Source organism: Equus quagga, chromosome 11 (genome assembly GCF_021613505.1).
Source record: "Equus quagga isolate Etosha38 chromosome 11, UCLA_HA_Equagga_1.0, whole genome shotgun sequence".
In the NCBI taxonomy this organism is placed as follows: Eukaryota; Metazoa; Chordata; class Mammalia; order Perissodactyla; family Equidae; genus Equus; species Equus quagga.
Genome location: NC_060277.1, coordinates 79,529,271 through 79,548,996, shown reverse-complemented (window position 1 = coordinate 79,548,996; position 19,726 = coordinate 79,529,271). Strand labels below are relative to the sequence as shown.

Genomic DNA, 19,726 nt, shown 5'->3' with positions numbered 1-19,726 from the left:
AAAAAAGAAAGGTTGACAATAAAAAAGAAGAGCACATCCAAGATACGTAAGAAAACATCAAAGTAACACATGTGTTTGGAGTACCAGAAAAAGTGGGAGAATGGGGAAGAAAAAATATGTGAAGACAATGGATGAAAGACATCTAACTACAGAGCCACAAAGCTCAGGAGCCCCAAGCAAGATAAATACAAAGAAAATGACAGCTAAGCACAACACAATCAACTGCTGAAAAATGCGAGTGCAGAATACATATTCTTTTCACGTGTACATGGGACATTCACTGAGACATTCTATATGCTGGCCAAGAACAAGTCGCAGTAAATATGCAAGAATTAAAATAACACAGAGTATATTCTTTGACCATAGTGGAATTGAACTAGAAATCACTAACAATAAGATATATAAAAAACACCCAAATATGGGGCCAGCCTGGTGGCATAGTGGTTGGGTTTGCGTGCTCTGCTTTGGCGGCCTGGGGTTCACCAGTTCAGATCACAGGCACGGACCCACACTCCACTTATCAAGCCATGCTGTGGCAGGCATCCCACATACAAAATAGAGGAAGATGGGCATGGAGGTTAGCTCAGGGACAATCTTCCTTAAAAATATATATATATATTTGGAAATAATGAATGCAATTTTAAATTACTCATAGAACCAAGATGAAATCACCAGGGAAATAAAAAAGTATTTTGAACTGAATGATGATGAAACAAATCATACAAAAAACTGGCATTATGAAGCTAAAGCAGAACCTCGAAGAGAATTTATAGCTTTAAATATTTCTATTCAAAAAGAGGAAAGGGTGAAACGAATAAAGCTTCCACCTCAAGAAGCTAGGAAAAATTGAGCAAATTCAACCCAAAGTAAGTGGAAGTAAGAAAATAGATTGGTAAGCAATGAAACAGAAAATGGACAAACAAAAGAGAAAAGTCAGCAAAGTCAAAAATTGGTCATTTGGAAAGATTAATAAAACTGATAAACTCTTGCTGCTTCTCATACATTTCTCACTGGGCCCCTCACAAATTTCCTATTAGAGACCAGCAGCTGATGTTCCCAGCCTGGTGCCACGGCAGGGCCAGTCCTCCTGCCCACCGCTGGGGAGAGAGAGATCCTGCAGGACATGGAGTGGAGCACAGTCCGCAGGGCACAGGCAGGTGAATAGAGGCCCATCCTGGAAAAGCTGAGCCCCCTGGGGCCTAGCCAGATGTGCAGGAGACAGGGAGAGGTCTCTGGGTGTTTCCGCATAAGGCCCGCGGGGAGTCAGGGAAGAGCTGCCTCTGTGCAGGGGAGAGAGAGAAGAGGAAGGGACAGCAGGAGGAAGTCAGCCCCGGTGAGCAATGAAAAAAGGTCTACGGACCTTGAGATTCGGGGGAATAGTCCTGGCTCTGAAAATAGACTGGCTCTGAGATCCCCAGAGCAGAGAGAAACATGGAGCAGAGAGAGAGCTTCTCACAGGCATTCTGCTGCTGAATTGTTTCTTTTTTATATACCTCTTCCTCGCACCACTGCTTCCTCCATATAAGAGACTGGACAGGTCTGTGCCGACCCCAGCAAGGTATGAGTCCAGGAATACATCAGCAACTGGAATTAGATCCCTGAGGGGTCTGGAACCAGTGAGGAAAGCCCTAGACATGCGAACAGATTGGGCACAGGGCCCTGAGCCAGACAAGACCCCTGCGACTCAGAAGCCACTTCTGGACAAACTCTAGGGCTCTGTTTACCTTTATTTTAAATTTATGTATGCTATATTATGGTTGTAATTCCTTTTCGATTTCGAATTGTGTTATTTACTAAATGTTCTGAGAGATCACATGCCTCCTCGTACTTCCTCTCACCTTTTTCCCTTCAGTCACACAGAGGATTTCAGCGGCTGCAATGAGCTGCGTCCAGGCAGACATTGTAAGAAATTCATCAAACCAGCAATATCTATTAACTATGAGTACCTAGTTCTGGATTCTGGGTTTGGAAAGAACAAAGTTTTCCTTCCTTCTTTCCTGTGTCCCTCCCTCCCAATTTAATTAAATATTACATTTGAGAAGTATTAACATTAGAGAGGATGTGGAACAACTGATATGCACACACTGCTGCTAGCAGCGTGCACTGATCCTATCGCTTTGGAAAGTACTGCTATGTCCAGTAAAGGTGTCCACAGCCAAAGACCCAGCACTCCCACTCCTAAATACATCTCACAGATACCCTCGCACGTGTACAGCAGGAAACGTGAGCAAGAATACCCATAAGCAGCCCTGTTAGTTAGCAAAAAATAAAAGCGGACAAATGAAAAATGCATCGTAGTATATTCACACACTGAAATTCCATCAGGAGTGGAAGCCAATGTACCAGAGCTACACACAGTGATACGGGCAACTCTCACAAGTATAAAGTGGAGGGAGAAAAAAGCTGCGGAAGAATACATGAAATGGTTCTATTTATGTAAAGCTCAAAAACCTACAAAACTAAAAATACACTATTTAAGATTTAAACATACATGGTGAAACTACAAGAAAAGAACAGTACCGTATGAACAATGTTTGTGAGAGAGATCGCTCAGAGGAGGAAGAGAATGGGACCAGGATTGCAGAGGTCATACGGGGCGGTGGCGGCAAGGATGTTTGCTGTGCTGTTTCTTTTTATTCTCAATCTGTATTTTCTGTCTCCTCAATGTTAAATAAAAATAATTATAAAACTATAAAAATCAGAGTCTAGCAAAGAACATTTAGTGTGACCCCATTTTTTATTTAATTGTGTATGTATATAGTATGTACAATGATTATATATAGAAAAATGACTGGAAAAACTACACATCGAAATATTAATAGAGGTAAATAGTGAGTTTTTCCCTCTTCTTTTGATTTTCGTCAATATTCTATAAAAAGCATGCACCATTTTTGTTAGAAATTATTTTGAAGTACATATAAGAATTTTATAATGGAATGAAACTGTTCACAATATGTCAAAGCACGGACTATGAAATTGGTTTTTTGGTATGCTCTCAGCTAAGGAGAAAGCATGCAGAGGAAAAAGAAGAAGATACATCTAAAAATGTTACTGTGGGATCACAAGGCATTTCTTCTGTCTTCTTTTTGCTCGAGTATTTTCTAAATTTCTCCATAGCGTTGCTTTTTAAATGATGAATCATGATGAAAGCTTTTATTTTGCCTTGTTTTGTTTTAAGAAGAAAGTCCCAAAGGCCTATTGCTTGCTTAAATTCGCAGAAGACCCTATGCATCTTGTTCATGGCTAAATCTTTGGTGCCTGAACAGTGTTCAGCTCATAGCATGCACTCGATTATTTCTAGAGTAAATGAACGCATAAATGAGTGAATTAATGAATGAATAGAGTGTTAACTGAACAGGTGAAAGAGATAAAGCAGAACATTTGGTCTGCAGCTTTCGTTTGTCCCTTCTCTGTCCATTACAGTCAAGAAGGGCCATATTTCCCCTAGATAAGAAGAAATCGAAGCCCAAGATGGGTAGGTAGATTGTATGGTGTTTCATTCCTTGGCTCAGATGAAGTCCTTTCCAGCAGCTGAGACAATGTACAGTACAGACTGATGATCTCTGTGGATTCTTGGGAGGCATGGAGGCTGTAGGATATTGAAGACAAGCAAACAGTAGGCAGCTTTTGAAAAGAGGAGGGGGAAAGAAGATGGAGTCCATGAACGTAAGAGTGATCAGCCACTTCTGTTCTGGGCAAGATTCTATATCTATGCAATCTTTGGTAAGAAATCCTTAGCTGGCAGTTTAAAAAGGAAGTGGTCACTGCAAGTCAGCATGAGTGCAGCTAGGGCACATCAGGCTGGACCAACCCCACTTCCTTCTCCAGCAGCAAGGGACATCTGAGGATGGGTGAGCTGGAGAGAGCTGTAGACAGACTCTGATCTTCAGTATCTATATCCTGGGATCAGCTGGAAAAACAGCAAAATTCAGGAAACTAATGCACAATGTATTGTGGGCTGGCACCATTGTTGTATGTACCAGTGTGCAAAAACAAAAACAATTTTACCAAAAAAAAAAGTTAAAACCTGGAGCCTTAATCCTCCCAAGTCCCCCTCCCCCACTCCAGTCCTTGTCCGTTGAACAGGGGAGGTAGAGTCAGCCAAGCAAGACTGAAGCTGCAGGAGAAGGGTGGATGTGGCTTACCAAAGCACGGCAGGCAGATGACTCAGTGTCACCAGTAACTGAGATTCAGGAGCCCAGGAGTTGTCACAGAGACCCAAATGATGGTACAAGTCAGCTTCTTCCATCCTCCTGCCCCCACATCTTCCACACCAAGGGGAGAAAGGCCACTGTCTGCCACCTGCCCCCTCCTGTGCACACACTGTAGCCCAAAGTCAGCAAGGAGGAGAAAAACAGCCATCAGAGGCATCCATCTAGGTGCCTCTCTCTCTCTCTCTCTCTCTCTGAACTTACAAGAAATGGAGAGACACACCGCTTCCCACTTATGCTTTTGATTTGTTGGGAGAAAGTGGGCAGCTCAGATCCTTTCCATCCACCTAGAGGAGGGGGACGGAAGTCTAAGGGGAGAGCAATCCATGGTCTTCTCTTCCTTGCTTTCCCTTAAAGCAACTGACAAGCATTCTTGTCAAATCCACCCACCTGCTCTCCAGGGCAGAGCTACCCAGGGCCCCACAGGAATATGAGCCACACTGGCTTGCTCTGTCACCACCTGCAGTGCCCACAGGAATGAAATGGGGGTAAAATGGGATGCAAATTGTTGAGCGTCCAGCCCCAAAAGGGTTGGACAGTGGACCTCATCTCCAATCGCTCTTGCCCTCACTCCCTTCTCTCCAGTCACCTGCTCATCTGTCCCTCAAATGCACACGCCCATTCCCACCTCTAGGTATTTGCCCTTGCTCTTCCCTGTCCTTGGGACACACTTCCTCCTGATCTGTGCGAGTCTGGCTGCTTCCCAACCAGCAGGTCCCAGCTGAAATGACACCCCCTCTGAATAGGCTCCTCTGACCAGCTTATGAAGCAACCTCCACCCAACCCTCAGGCACTTTCTATCACATCACTCTGGTTTATTTTCTTCCTAGCTTTTAACTCCATCTCCTGCTTCCTTGTCTGTCTCCCCCTACTAGAATCTGAGCACATGCAGAGCGGGGGCCTTGCCTTTCTTGTCTACCGAATGAATGAACATCAGCCCTGAGGAAGGTCTCACTATGGACACATAAGGGAGATTTCACTCACTTAGACTGTTTATGTTACATATTCCTTTCTGGGGCCAGATGAAGCTTTAAAAGCTTAATGACATTACTCAAAATTTGCTGTAGCTCATAGGTGGTGGATTCCCCTGTTCAACGGACAAGGACTGGAGTGGGGGAGGGGGACTTGGGAGGATTAAGGCTCCAGGTTTTAACTTTTTTTTTTGGTAAAATTGTTTTTGTTTTTGCACACTGGTACATACAACAATGGTGCCAGCCCACAATACATTGTGCATTAGTTTCCTGAATTTTGCTGTTTTTCCAGCTGATCCCAGGATATAGATACTGAAGATCAGAGTCTGTCTACAGCTCTCTCCAGCTCACCCATCCTCAGATGTCCCTTGCTGCTGGAGAAGGAAGTGGGGTTGGTCCAGCCTGATGTGCCCTAGCTGCACTCATGCTGACTTGCAGTGACCACTTCCTTTTTAAACTGCCAGCTAAGGATTTCTTACCAAAGATTGCATAGATATAGAATCTTGCCCAGAACAGAAGTGGCTGATCACTCTTACGTTCATGGACTCCATCTTCTTTCCCCCTCCTCTTTTCAAAAGCTGCCTACTGTTTGCTTGTCTTCAATATCCTACAGCCTCCATGCCTCCCAAGAATCCACAGAGATCATCAGTCTGTACTGTACATTGTCTCAGTAGCTCATAGGTGGTGGATTCCAGGACTATGAACAATGGCTCTAACTAGATCAAAAGCCCTTTCCATTAGAACAGGGGTTCAAAATTTTCTTCTTAGTAGGGGAACATTTTCTTTGCAAACAAACTTACCTGGAACCCCTTTATATAAAACTGATAAAAACACAGGTGCTTAAATCAAAACCACAATGAGGTACCACCTCACACCCATTAGTATGGCTACTATCAAAAAAACAGAAAATAGCAAATGTTGGCAAGGATGTAGAGATGTTGGAACTCTTGTGAGCTATTGATGGGAATATAAAATGGTACAACAGCTGCAGGAAAACAGGATGGAGCTTCTTCAAAAAATTAAAAATAGATTTACCAGATGATCCAGCACTCCCACTTCTGGGTAGACACCCAAAAGAATTGAAAACAGGGTCCCAGAGAAATATTTGTACAACCAGAAAGAGCAGAGAGTCCAGATCCTCAGTTGCTAAGGATCTGATCAAGCTCCCTGTGCTGGACAGGGGGCAGGGGCCTTCAGCTCAGCCTAGGTGAGAGTTCCGTCCATTCCTGCCTGCTGAGGCCCAGCCATCCCAGGATCCCCTTTGGACCCAGCTCCCTACTCCCAGCCCCCATCAGGCCTGAAGTCAGCCCGTTTGCTGGGGGTAGACACAGCACATCCCTATCCTGGTGGGCCCTGGAGTTGCTGAGCCCCATACAGTTGCCCAGGCCTCTGAACTCATGGTGCACACTCAAGGATGAGCTCACCAAGGAGGCTTAACCAGGCTCCCTGGGGAGGGGTGGAAGAGGAGGGCAATTTCCACTCCGAAGCCCTTGGTCTCTGGGCTTCCCCCATCACCACCCTCCAGATGTAAGCCATCTAGAATGTGAAACCTAGGGTCATTTTCTGCCTTATGCTTTTCTTTGAATAAATTGACTCATTTCTCATATTTTAGATATCTCAGCAGTCAGGCCACCAAAGAGCCAAAACCCCCATGCAATCTTGCATTTTTCTGTCTTGTGACTTCCTGACCAGCAGCCTCTTACAAAAGAAGCTCAGAACCCAGATTTCAAGGCATCAGAGAACTCAAGAGTCCTTGACCCAGCTGTGTACCTACAGCTTGTCAGCCACCAGAAGGATGAGGGGCAGCCTGGTTACCCTGGCCTTTCTCCTCACTCTTGCTGCCCTCCACTCTGAAGCTAGTGAAGGTAAGATCTGTTACTCTCATTCCCCTGGACAAAGAGAACACAGTGGCTGGAGGCAGGGAGCTAAAGGGAGGACACATGGGTGTTCCAGAAAAGGCTGCATGGGGGTCTCTGAGAAACAGACAGCATCTTTACTGAGGATCTCTCCCCATTCCTGGTTGGGACTCACTTCTGCCTCCTCTGGGGAGAGGAAAACCTGACTCTGAATACAACCTCCCTGGCCTTTGGGTACCCAGCATAGAGGAGCTGATCCAGAGGCCCCCAGGCTATCTGCTCAGCCACCTCCCGGAGAGACACAGGAGCCAGGGGTAAGCATGGGCTGGGAGAGAGGAAACCGTGAAGGATCAAACTGTCTTCACAGCTTAGATAGGGTTTTACAATATTTGGATTGGTTGCCAACATTTAAAAATTGGAAACATTTAAAAATCTATATTTCCCATTTCTTTTGAAAATATGGAAGACCAAGCAGACATGAGCCCAAGTTTCCACAAGCTAACCTTCAACTAGAAATGAGGTGGTGAGTACTTTCCCCTTTAGGCAGGGGGTGCGCTCCCCAGGTCCCAGGAGTCCCCACGGCCAGGCTACATCCAGCTGCTGTCTGCCTGGCCTGCGGGGGCATTTGAGCCTGAGACCCCTGTATCAGCTTCTCTCCGCTCCTAAAGATGCATCTAGTTGTGTATATGGCTCAGAGCCGCTCCCGGCATGTAGTAAGCGCTCAGTAAATATTTGTGGGACACATGAAGAGGGAGCAGCTGGTGACTCTGAAAGAGGCAGGGCTCCACCCCAGGTGTCCTGACTCCCAGTTCAATGCCCTTTCCGCCCTAACTAGGCACGGTTGCCGCTCAACAGTGGGCTGGAGCCCAGGGAGAAAGTGGCACAGCAAGGGCCTGGGAAGGGGATTTCCGAAGAAACTACTCTCCTGAGCTGAATTTCAATCAAAATCAGAGGCAGAAAAACACTCAGTCGTAGGACTCTCATTTGACATCTGCTAGTCCAAAGAACGATGGCTGCTTTCTGGGAATTTTAACCGCAACTAGCCACAGAACTCCTTAATGCTTTCCCATAACCCTGTTATCATCACAAGACTTCTCATCTGCAAATGGAATAAGTCATCCTTTCTCGAAGGGTTGTTGTGAGGAACGGAGACGGGCCCCGTCAGGAACTGAGCCATGCACCAGGCCTGTGGTAGAGACTTAGTCGATGGAAGCTTTTTTTTCTCTTGAGAGAACAGCAAAACAGAATGGAGAAATAACCAGCTTTACAGTCAGGAAGACATAGATTCAAACTGAAGTCACTCACTCACTCAACAAACATATATTAAAAGCCTACTTGTTACCGAACCTGAAGTGAGTTCGCTCACCCATTGCGCAGCAAGCCAATCTCTGACACCGGGTGTGGTGGAAGAAAGTAGGAATTTTATTATTGCACAGTGCTGAGCAAGGAGAGAGGGCAGCTAACGCTGAAATCCCAAACTCCCCGAAAAGCTAAAAGGAAGGGTTTTTATTTGGGGTTTTAGGTAGGGGAGGGGGAGCATATGGCCTTGCTGGTCGGAGCTTTCCCACCAGCCTGTCTTTGGCCTTGAGACTACTTGCAGAGAGGAGGAAGCCCATGACCTTGCTGGTCAGCAGCTTTCCCACCAGCCTGTATCTCTTTGCGGAGAGGAGATGATCCAGGTGCTTGTCCTTGACGGTGTCTGTCTCCATGGAGGATAGTGGATTCTGGAACCAGGAAGCCAGAGAGTAGGCAGGAAATGAGTGTTTTGGTTTTAACCCCATATATGCTAGGTTTAATGTGGGGAAATTGATATCAGGGTTGGTATCATACTCTGGGCCACCCGTTCAGTCAACATGCTGTCTCTGCTCCCAGGGAGCCTCAGTCTGGAAGCCCTACACTGGTCAGCTTGTGACCTTCCATGCCTTGTTTAGGCTTCCTGAGCCTCAGTTTCTTCATCTGTTTCATGGGGGTGACAAGGCCTTTATCACACAAAGCAATCATTGGTATATAAATCAATATGCACAGTACTTGCCCCATTGATACTATTTTTTTTTTTAAAGATTTTATTTTTTCTCCCCAAAGCCCCCGGTATATAGTTGTATATTCTTCGTTGTGGGTCCTTCTAGTTGTGGCATGTGGGGCGCTGCCTCAGCGTGGTTTGATGAGCAGTGTTGTGTCCGCGCCCAGGATTCAAATCAACGAAACACTGGGCCGCCTGCAGCAGAGCGCGCGAACTTAACCACTCGGCCACGGGGCCAGACCCTCCCATTGATACTATTTTAAGGACACAGGTTCAGAAATGGCGAGTGCCCTGTCTGGAGTCACACAGCTTTCAGGAGCAGAGGCAAGAACAAATCTAGCTGTCCCGCTTCACAGTCAAGGCTCTGCTCCTCTGGGCATAGCAAACCGCCCCCTTCTAGCATCTCCCTGAGGCCTGTGAGAGAGGACCCCTCATATGCAGGGGAACAGTCCTGCCCTGCTGTGGCCCACCCTGGGCATCCACTAGCATTTCCACATGGGAATTCCCTCTTAGCATTTCTCAGTAAATGACGTGTTTTTCCAAATCCTACATCCCAAGAAAACTCAGTTGAGAAATTAGGAGAATGGGGCAAAGTATTGCAATTCTCCTGCAGGAATTAAAGCTTAACAATCAACATAGATGTTACTGATTTATAAGAACCCACGAACATCATGAGCAAGAGCAGGAAACTCTTGACACTTGGAGCTCACAGTTAAGATCAGCTGCCTTGGGGGACTTGGGACAGGAGAACGTAGGGAGACGTGGTCACAATCCAACAGCCTGAAGTGGTTGCCATGTTACAAGTGTGAGTTCATGGGCCTGTCTGCTGCTAAGTAAATGCTGATGTGTTTGTATACCTCACATACTTTATACGAACAGTTTCCAGAAATAACAAGTTTTGGAAGCAAAATAAGTCCTTAAATGGGCAATTTCAACTGTGATTCTTGTAGGAGATGTGAATATTATGTTCTTTGAACAATAATGTTCACTGACACTGCCCAGTGTTTGAATAATTGCTATAGGCTGTAGTTCTTTATAAATGCTTTAACAGAAGAAATACAAAGAGAAAATATGTCAGCGCTGTGGAATCCTGGGACATGAACCCAGGAGCATTTATCAATTTGTATATAAAGTCTAAATGAGCAAAAGCAATATCAATTTGAATGGAAAAAACCAAAGTCAGGACCAGTAGACAAGATATGCGCATTGTTAACAAAGGAAATGAGCTTATCAGAAGCAGTGTGTACTCTCACGCCCAACTTGAAGACGCGTTTGGACACACTTTCAACAATTCGGCCAACATCAACACAAAATGGAAAAAATGTTCTATGTCTAGAATATTTGTTACAAAACAAAGAGCAAAATTACAAATAGGGCAATTAATGCTTCCTGTATTTTCAAATTTCATTTTTGAATTATAACTTTGAAATATTTTAAGTATCAAAAAGTCATATTATTTTTTTCAATTTTTAAATGCTTTTTATTGGCCATCTATTTTGTGTTAATATTCCTTTCTTTTCATGTTTTCTATTATCGACTGTATCTGCTAGGGAACATTTAACATGTTATTGAAGATATAATCTTGTCACGACACATTGACATCATTTACTATTACCTTGCTTTTTTTCTTAAAGAAAATCTCTGAAATTTTTAGTACAAACCTATCAAGGAAAAGTGATTCACTGTTTACTATGTGGTCAGGGATTATTACTTCAAAACATGAAAATAAAGTGTTATGAAAAATATACAGTACACCTAAAACTAATAAAATGTTATATGTCAATTATATCTCAATTTAAAAAAAAGAAAAAATACAATAATTTATGATTTGAGAACTCCCAGGAATCCTGATTTCTCATTCCCGAATTCTGAAGACTGTCAGAAATTTAAAACACTGGGATCACAGAGTCACATCCCAGCCCTGGGGAGGGCCTGAGAGAAGGAGAGGTCAGGAGGGGCTGGCATGGGGAGGGAAGAGAGGTACTGGAGAAGGATCATCTAAGAGTGGGAGGAGGAAGAGCTGCCAGAGAGGGGCCAGGTCACACTCCCTCCTGGGTGTTCTTGTGTCCTCCTCTCCTCCTTTCTCTTCCCGGGTACTCTGGGGACAGAGTTATAGGTCTATGCTTCCTCGTGGAAAAGATTTCAGCTTCATCCAGCTCTCTACCTTGCAGAGCCAGCTAATAATCAGGCTCCCTGCTGTTTCTCTTTCACCTCGAGGAAAATCCCACTCGGCTTTGTAAGAGATTATGATAGGACCAGTGAGCTGTGCCCCATGCCAGCGGTCATGTAAGTACAGCCCCACTGGCAATGGAAGGGGGTGCAAATGTGAGAACCAGCAGGGCCTGGGAGAGGGGAACAGGGGGGTGGGATTCTCTAGGAATGTGATGGGGACGAGCAGGGGACACAGGAGGAAGCTGCAGTGTGGGAACTTCCCAGCCTGAGCTGGGCCTGCAGGAAGGTGGTAGGAGCTGGTCCCAGTGCATAGAGATGGGTCAGGAAAGAGGAGGAAAGAAGAAAAGTGGGGCTGCCTGGTGGGGCCTTCACTGACTCCCCAGAGAACAACAGAGACTGGCAGTAAGACTGGGAAGCTTGGCTGGGGTGGGGGGGGGGGGGGGGGGGGGCTGGTCTCTCTCTCTCTCTTTGAAGGGCCAGATCCAGCAGAGAGAGGGATGGGGAAGACAATGGTGTGGCAGAATGGGCTCCTCTCCTGCCTACTGACTCTCAATTCCTCATCTTTCTCCTTCTTCTGCACAGCTTTCGTACCAAAACGGGGCGACAAATCTGCACCAACCCCAGCGATGCCTGGGTGCAGCAGTACATCAGATACCTGGACGGCAAATCCAACTGATCTGGGAACATGGCCCAGGGAACATGAGAAGAGGCCACAGAGCCACCTCCCCTCCCCAACTCTCAGCCCCAGATGGTCCCTGGGAGTTGTGCCGGCCTGAACTGAAGCCCCGTTTTGCTTTTCTGTGCTCTCACACTCTGATAACTTCTGCTCTCTCCTGAAGCTTTGGAATGACACTCTGCCCTCTGGGGCCTGAGGACACCTTGGCCCCCAGACAGCATCTGTCTTCCCTTTGCAGGCACCTGGTTGTTGAAATAAAACTGCACTATAGAAAGGGAACCTGGTTGTTTACTTTGGTTCTCTCATAAGACAGCCTGGTTATTTCTTTTACTTTACAGACACTTATTTGGTATTTACTAGGTAGGCGGTGCCGTTCTAAACACTTCAATATGAACAAATTTAAACAGTGGAATGGTGGGGCAGAGTCAGAATCAGGAGGACGGAAAACAAGTGACGTCTACATCAGGGCCTTAGATAACGGGAACAGTGTGAAAATACAGACAACCATGTTGAATATTGTTTGTTTGCATGGGAAATGGGTAATTGAGGTGCACACCTAATACACCTCATCATTGCACTCACCCATGCTGGGGGCTGCAGCTTGTGGCCAGATTTTTGGGACCCCTCTCCCTGGTCTAATAGGCAAATCCAACAAGAAAACTGCATAGGCTTTGAATCAGTACAATAAAATCCATGCTGTGCTGTGAAGCAGCCCTGCAGCCCATCTTTAGCTGTGCCAAATGACCTTGCAATCCCACATCCCATGACTGAGGATGCCAGCTGGACAGGTCCACCACAGAAAGAGATAAAGCGGGACCTCTCTCTCACATTTCCCAGCTGCATTTCTTAGAGATTGAGGGAATAATTAACAACCTCCACGCAGATATCGTCAGCATCTCTGAACTTGATGTATAACCAAGAACTTCCTGTTTATGCTTCCTCCAATGTATAATCAAGAGAAAAGCCCAGATGTACTCTACCCCCCTTTTTTTCTTAACCTATATGAAACTAGTTGTAAGGTTTTTTTCTTTTCCTCTTCCCTGCACGTGCACTGTTTGTGAAAGAGATATAAGCTGCACGTAAATTCACACCGCTCGGCGCAGTTCCATCAGAGTGCTGTGCTGAACTCTTTCCCAGGGTTCGAACTCCTCACACTGATTATTGAACAGGCTCCTTCACGAATATCACCTGGACTCCTTATTTCAGCCAACAAGCTCACCCTTCCTTGAAAGCTCTTCCTCCCATCTCTGCCATTTAAAACATTTACTTCTCTGTCCACCCCTCAAGATCTAGTGTGAATAGCACCTCTTGTCCTCCTCACCCACAGCCGCTCATCCCCCCAACTGAAGTCCTGTATTCTCTTCCGTTGCTCCCTTGGCCCTTATGCCTGCTGCCTGGTGTAAAAGTGACTTTGGAAAGTTGACCATCCCCCCACCACCAGCCCAACTAAAGATACAGCCAAGTACAAGGCAGTGCTCTGTGGGACACAAAGAGGAAACAGGAGGTAGGCGGGAGGTAGTCTGCTCTTGGGGTTGCTGAGGCTGATGCCAGTCTGGCCATGCTTCATTGGACCCAGACCAGAAATGGTACTCAGGGCCATGGTATGGTCCAGCACATGCCCTCCAACTCAGGCCTTGTGGAAGACACACCTTGGTTTCCTGCCTCAATCTTAAACTCCTTTGGAAGAAGGATGCTGTTTGACACTAGCTCAGAGATCTCTACAGCTGTCAGTTTAGTGGTGGGGTGTGGGGGACCAGCTACTCTCAGCGCCAAAGTTAGGAAATTAGCAAAGTCTCTCTTTGGTGCCCTCACATTCCCCCATCAAGGCCCATTTCCTCACTTTACTGCTCCCCTCTCTTCCAAACTCCAACCCTTAGAGCCCTGATGCCCTTGGGCTCACTCTCACACTCAAATCCCATCTGAAAACCAGTTCTCTGCACCTCCATTCACACTAAAATGTGATCAAAGCTTCAGGGGAGCTCAAGCCCCAAAGCCAAACAGACAAGAATCAGTGAGGAAGTGGGGAAGGCCTGGGATCTCTGGGAAGGTTGGGAGGGAGTACAGGCATGAAGGGTCAGTGAGCTGTTGGACACAGAAGATGCCCTAAAGCTGGAGGACCAAATTAGTCAACAAGGCAGCAGTCAGAGGTTGAGCAGCAGGGACACAAAGACATGAGACTTATAGCCATACAGGTAACCAACAGCCACCTGGCCACCAGCAAGGTAAACCTGCCTGCCTGCCATCTGACCTCACCTCCCACTTCCTCCCCAGCTCCCTCCATTCCAGCTCAATGCCTTCCTTGCAATGCCTGCCTTGCTGTTCCTCAAACACAACAGAGAGGACCCAGCCCCAGGGTCTCATGCCTATTCCCTCTGTGGGAATGCTCCTCTCCCCAATCTGGTCAGCCCCCTTCAAGTCTCTGTTCAAGTGCCACCTTATCAGAAAGGCCTTCCTTGAGCATCCTATTATTATACAGCGCCTCCCTCTCCCCCCACAATTCCTTATCCTCCTTCCCTACTTGTTTTCTTTAACTCCATAGCACTTATTAACTTGTATTGTTCTATATATTTACTTATTTGTGTTTACCTGTTGCCTTGCAATCGGAATGTAAGCTTCATGAGGGTAGCAATTTTTTAATATTTTATTCACTGCCCCACCCTCAGTGCCTAGAGAGTACCTGGTACAGAGTAGGCACTGGAGACTACTTGTTGAATGAATGAATGGATGGATCAGGTCATGTAGGCTCAGAAGCAAGCCTGCAGAGGAGAGGGCTGCCAGAAGACAATTTTTGGAATAAGTCTGTCTTGAAGAGCATGGCTTCCTAGCTGGGGGATAGCCACTAATGAACTTCACAGGACAGGCTCCAGAGAGTAGAGTTCAATGGCAGTTCACTCCCACTGCTGTTCAGGTGTGGCTCTTCTCCTTAGATATCTGCAGTGCTTGGCCCTGAGGGGAACTGAGATGGATACTCAGTGTCCGTGAATGTGGAACTATAACTGCTGTGGGCCATGCTTCTTCTCCAAGCCACTCTCCTCAGGAAATAAGATCTCCACCCTCCAAGTTGCTCAAGCTGAAAATGGGAAGTCATCCTTGAAATCCCTCTCCCTCATCCCCCCATCTAACCCATCAATAAATTCTTTCAGCTTTGCCAAAACCTCTCTCAAATCCTCTTCGGGTCCTCTACCACCATTCCAGTCCAAGCTCTCATCCTCGTGACCTCATGATGTGCCTCAGAACCGGACGAGGGTTTGGCAGGTACACAGAACCCAATCAGGCATCTGAGAACGGTGCCATGGTGCCAGTCAGGAAGACCATGAAAATTCAGAATTCAATCATGCAGAGAGAAATTCCTGAAGGAAGTCAGCCACAACCCTAGGAGGTTGCAAAATTCCATCCACACAGCTCAGAGAGAATTACAGAAAGACCTAAAGGACTGATGGACTGGCATTAAAGTGTCTTTAGTACCAGAGGAGAAGGTAATAAATGTCCTATAAGAACTAAAGAAATGAAAAAATCTAGCCCAGCCATGAGGAGTGTTTGCTACGCCCTCAGGGAAGTTGCTGACTTCTGTCTACGCAAGTCACACAGAAGAATCACTTGAGTGTATAATTAGAACCTAGAAGACGCCAATTGAATTTAAAAGAAGTGAACTCCAAACCTCCTGTTGTCATTTTGAACATTAAAATAGAGTTCCATGTACCCAGATATGGTGGAGAGGAATCACCCTTGAAGTGCACAGGCCCAGGTCTCAAGTCCCTTTTGGCCAATGAGCAACCCCTGTTGCTGGGATGGTGGTCTGATGGAGACCATAAATAATTGGCCCAGTAATCGCAATGTGTTCAAGATATTAACACTGTACCCTAGCGGGTAAGCCTCAGAAAGTTTATACTTAAACATAGATAGGAAGATGCAAATCAGGCCCAGAATATTAATACCCATATGCAAAGATTAAGAATAGCTTGCAATCATTGGAATTAGCTATATGATTTGGAAAGTAAAGCATTTATAATATATCAAATTTCTGGAAGACAGGAAAGGAACAGAGTGCTATAAACAGATCGAACACAGTAGAGGAGTCCAGGACACACATGGGAGAAAGAAGCAGTGGAGGTTCTGGGCTCTGGGTGGCAGATGGAGAAAGCAGGGGTGAGAGTTATGAAGATCAATACTCAAGCAGCTATAGGGAGATGCCCTTGTCCCATCCATTCCCACCACTGGGACTTGCAGTGTCAAAGGAAAAATTTCCACTAGACAAAGTTAAACAGGCAAGCAAGGCTTTATTCAAGACTATTGCAAAAGAGGAGAGAGAGTGAGCTCAACTCCACTAAAACAAAAGGCAGGAGGGTTTTTAAGTGCTAAGGCGAGTTAGCGGAAAGTGCTGAAGGATGTTAGGGGGAGGTTGATCAATGGGATGTGCCATTGAGCACAGTGTGTTATTCAGGAGTTTGCAAATGTTTTTCTCTGTGATTAGGCCATCTGTGCTTGCTAATTGGCACCCACTGAATTTAGGTTCCCACGGTCCCATAGAGACTAGGGGAGTCAGTGGGGCTGTCTTCCTTGATGATTATATTTCAAAGGGATGGCTCCCAAGTCCTTGAGAAAGACATTCCTGGGTGGTAAAACTGGCAATAGTCTGGGAAAAGATATATATATATTTCAAAGGGGCAGAGAAAAAAATTCACAATTGCAAGTTTTCTGAAGAGAATGCTCTAACAAGGGGATGCCAGGGAACTAGAGACAAAAAGAAGCCTAAGATTTGTTAAGCTGAGGGAAATATTAAGGCCACCTTTGTCACAAGCCAAGGTGTATCCCTAAGAACTGTACTGAATAGTGTTGAAAGGAGAGCTAGGGCTTCCAGTAGGGGTTGAAAACCTGGCAAAGCCCCCATCCGCTGTAGTTTGGGAAGGGTCCCCGTTCTTCCCCTACCTGCCAGCTAACATGACCCACCCTAGCACTCAGCCCTCAGTTGGCCCTCCCATTTGGAGGAGAACCCTGTCAGAACAGCAGACTTACCCATGTCTGAGCAGATGCAAGCCCATGCCATATTACTCAACCTACCCTTCTTAGACGTGAACAAAAGAACAAGGATTCACAGAAACAGGAAGAGGAACATCTTAACATGACCCCCAAGAGCCTGCATACTTTGGCCCCTGCTTTCCTTACCAGCCTTTCTCTCTGTCTCTTCTCTCTGTGATCTGGCCACATGATCCTTCTTTCAGTTCCTCAAAAATGCCAAGTTCTTTCCTGTCTCACGGTCTTCATGAAAGATTTTCTCCACTAAATCTCCCTCCCTTCCAGTCTGTACCTAGCTGACCAGAAGTCACCTGAGAGGTCTCATCAGGGCACCCTCGCTGACTCCCCAAGCCAGTTAAAGTTTCCTTTCGTACCCTCTCATAGCCAGGACTAGCCTCATAATTTGCAGGGCCCAGTGGAAAATGAAAATGCAGGACTCCATGTTTAAAATCTACTAAGAATTTCAAGGCAACAGCTAAGCATTAAATCAAGTGCAGGGCCCTCTGAGCAGAGGTTGCATGCCCGCAAAGCCAGCCCTGCTCATCACACAACATGATTTTCCTTCATAGCATATATAGTAATTTGCAATAAAATATTGTGTGATTGTACATATAATATCTGTGTCCGCTGCTATTATAATACACCAGTGTAGATATAATTGTGTAACACCCCCAAACCCCTCCCCGAGCCCACACTCCTGGGTACTGTATCAGAAGCATCATAGGTTCTCAGCAAACACCTGTCGAATGTCTGAATGGCTGGGAACATGAATCAGTGATTCAATAAATGATCAGTGGATGGTGAATACACTGCCTCATCATCCCCAATGCAGCATCACCAAAGACAATCTTCTGAACAAATGGAATTTCCATTTGGGCCTTATACTACTATTCATCTTATAGAAATGGATCAATCTGAATTACATGGATGAAGGAATTCTTGGTATATTTTCCTTGACTTTCTTGATATAATTTTTTCTCAGCAGTAAGTAGGAAAAGGGAATTTATTTTTCCCATATTTTTATTGGAATTGTATTAATCTATAGAAAACTTGTGAAACAAAATATTGAAGTGAACAAAAGGCAACTTTGGAAATTATATCATCAATTAATGGACTCGGAGCGCCCAGAAGACTGTTCCTGCATCTATGCCCCTGAGAAACTCTCCCAAAGATCCCAGAGGATACTTGGACCAGAACGGTCCTCAAATGTGGTTTGAGATGGTAAGGAACGGAAAACAACCCAAGAGAATGGAAAAGCGTTTGCATCTGATGGAAAGTAGGCAGCAATAAAAATCAAAGAGCTGGATTTCCATCTAGCCACTCTTGAGTTGTTTAAAAAGGGACAGACAGATGGGGATTTATCACACTTCATCATCTATGTACATTAAAATCCCACACACAAAGCATTATTTAGTGTTCAAGAATACACGAGTCTAAAAAAAAGAAGGGCACACATTAAGCATGCCAGAGTGAGTGTCCATGGGGGAAGGAGAGTGGGCACACACATGGAGAGTAAACGAGAAAAACAATAAAATTCAGAAGTGACCTGGACTCAAGCGAGGGGCCATGAACTGAGCGGCAGGATTAACTCAGGGTTAACTTCTGAGTACCTGATGTTTAAGGAGGCAAGAGAGGAAATGAAGAAGGGAAGGAGGGAGACGAAGGAGGAAGAAAGGGAGAAGACTTAATTTAATATCTACTTTTCTTGAGAGTCTTCTGACCTAAGCTGCTTTGACATCTCCAAGAGCAGTGGTGGCAGGAGAGCACCTGTTTTCCTGCCTCTAATAGCCTCTAGGGAATGGCTCCTTGGGTACAAATCTTCACACCCCTCCCAGCCAAGACAGCCCAGGGCTGCAGAGGGGCAGGGTGTTCTGGGGCTTATGAAAGGGAGGGTGACTTGGCTGGGAATGTTTGGTGCTGTCACTTGCAGCTGGACAATAACAGGGAATGGAGGAAGGTACCTGAGGCTGTGCCAAGGAGAAAAGGAGTGAGCAAGAGAAGGGCTGGGGAAAGGCAAGAGAAGAGGCCATGACGTTGGGCTGCTCTTTACCCATTAGAACCAAGCAGTACCTTAGGAGAAGGCACCCAGGAGATGGTATTAAGAAAGCAATGGCCTCTGGTGAACAACTACCACATTAAGGTACTGTGCAAACCACTTTACTTTAATCATCTCAACAATTCGCCAAAATGGGAAGCATTATCCCATTTATAAGCATAGAAACTGAGGTTCAGAGAGATTAAGTGACTTGCCCAATACCACCCAGCTGGTAATGTTTATGGAGAAGTTCAAATAATAGGCTAAAGAACAAGTTTCCATTTTCTTTCCTATGAAATGTGGCAGTAATGCCTAACTCACAAAGTTGTAATGAAGTCGATAAAACACCTAACCCACAAAAAGAGCACTCATACTTCTCCTTCAAGCAAAGGAAGTCATTATAACGAGCAGGAAAAAAAATTGGGGGAAAAGTGTAGAATGAGGATTGGGTGTTCTTGTTCTTCAGGGATGAGCATTCAATGGATGCTTCAGGCCCCAGTTCCCTCTGTTTCCATGGTTCTGTGATTAGACTCCTGCTCCACCTTCCCCACTGAGGTAAAAAGCAACTCTTCCCTTCAATTGCTGGTGCGAGACCTGGGAGTATCCTTGACCTCTCACCGTCCTTCATTCATGACTTTCTAATTCAAGTGCCAGCAACCATGACTCAGGGTCCAAATCTGGCCACTATCTATTTTTGTACAGACCATGAGCTAAGACTGATTAAAAAGAAATCAAAAGAAGAAGCTGTGTAGTTACCTACAATAGCAAAGGT

The 19,726-nt window shown here is 45.6% G+C and overlaps 1 protein-coding gene across 1 annotated transcript; it reads left to right on the top strand.

The window, feature by feature from the left end:
* The first annotated feature begins 6,818 nt into the window (after nt 1-6,818).
* On the top strand, nt 6,819-12,185 carry LOC124246360 (regakine-1-like). The gene is made up of 3 exons (XM_046674423.1): nt 6,819-7,047; nt 11,230-11,344; nt 11,813-12,185. The coding sequence occupies exons 1-3, from the start codon at nt 6,834-6,836 to the stop codon at nt 11,904-11,906; spliced, it is 423 nt and encodes a 140-aa protein (XP_046530379.1). The 5' UTR covers nt 6,819-6,833; the 3' UTR covers nt 11,907-12,185.
* The last annotated feature ends 7,541 nt before the right edge of the window (nt 12,186-19,726 follow it).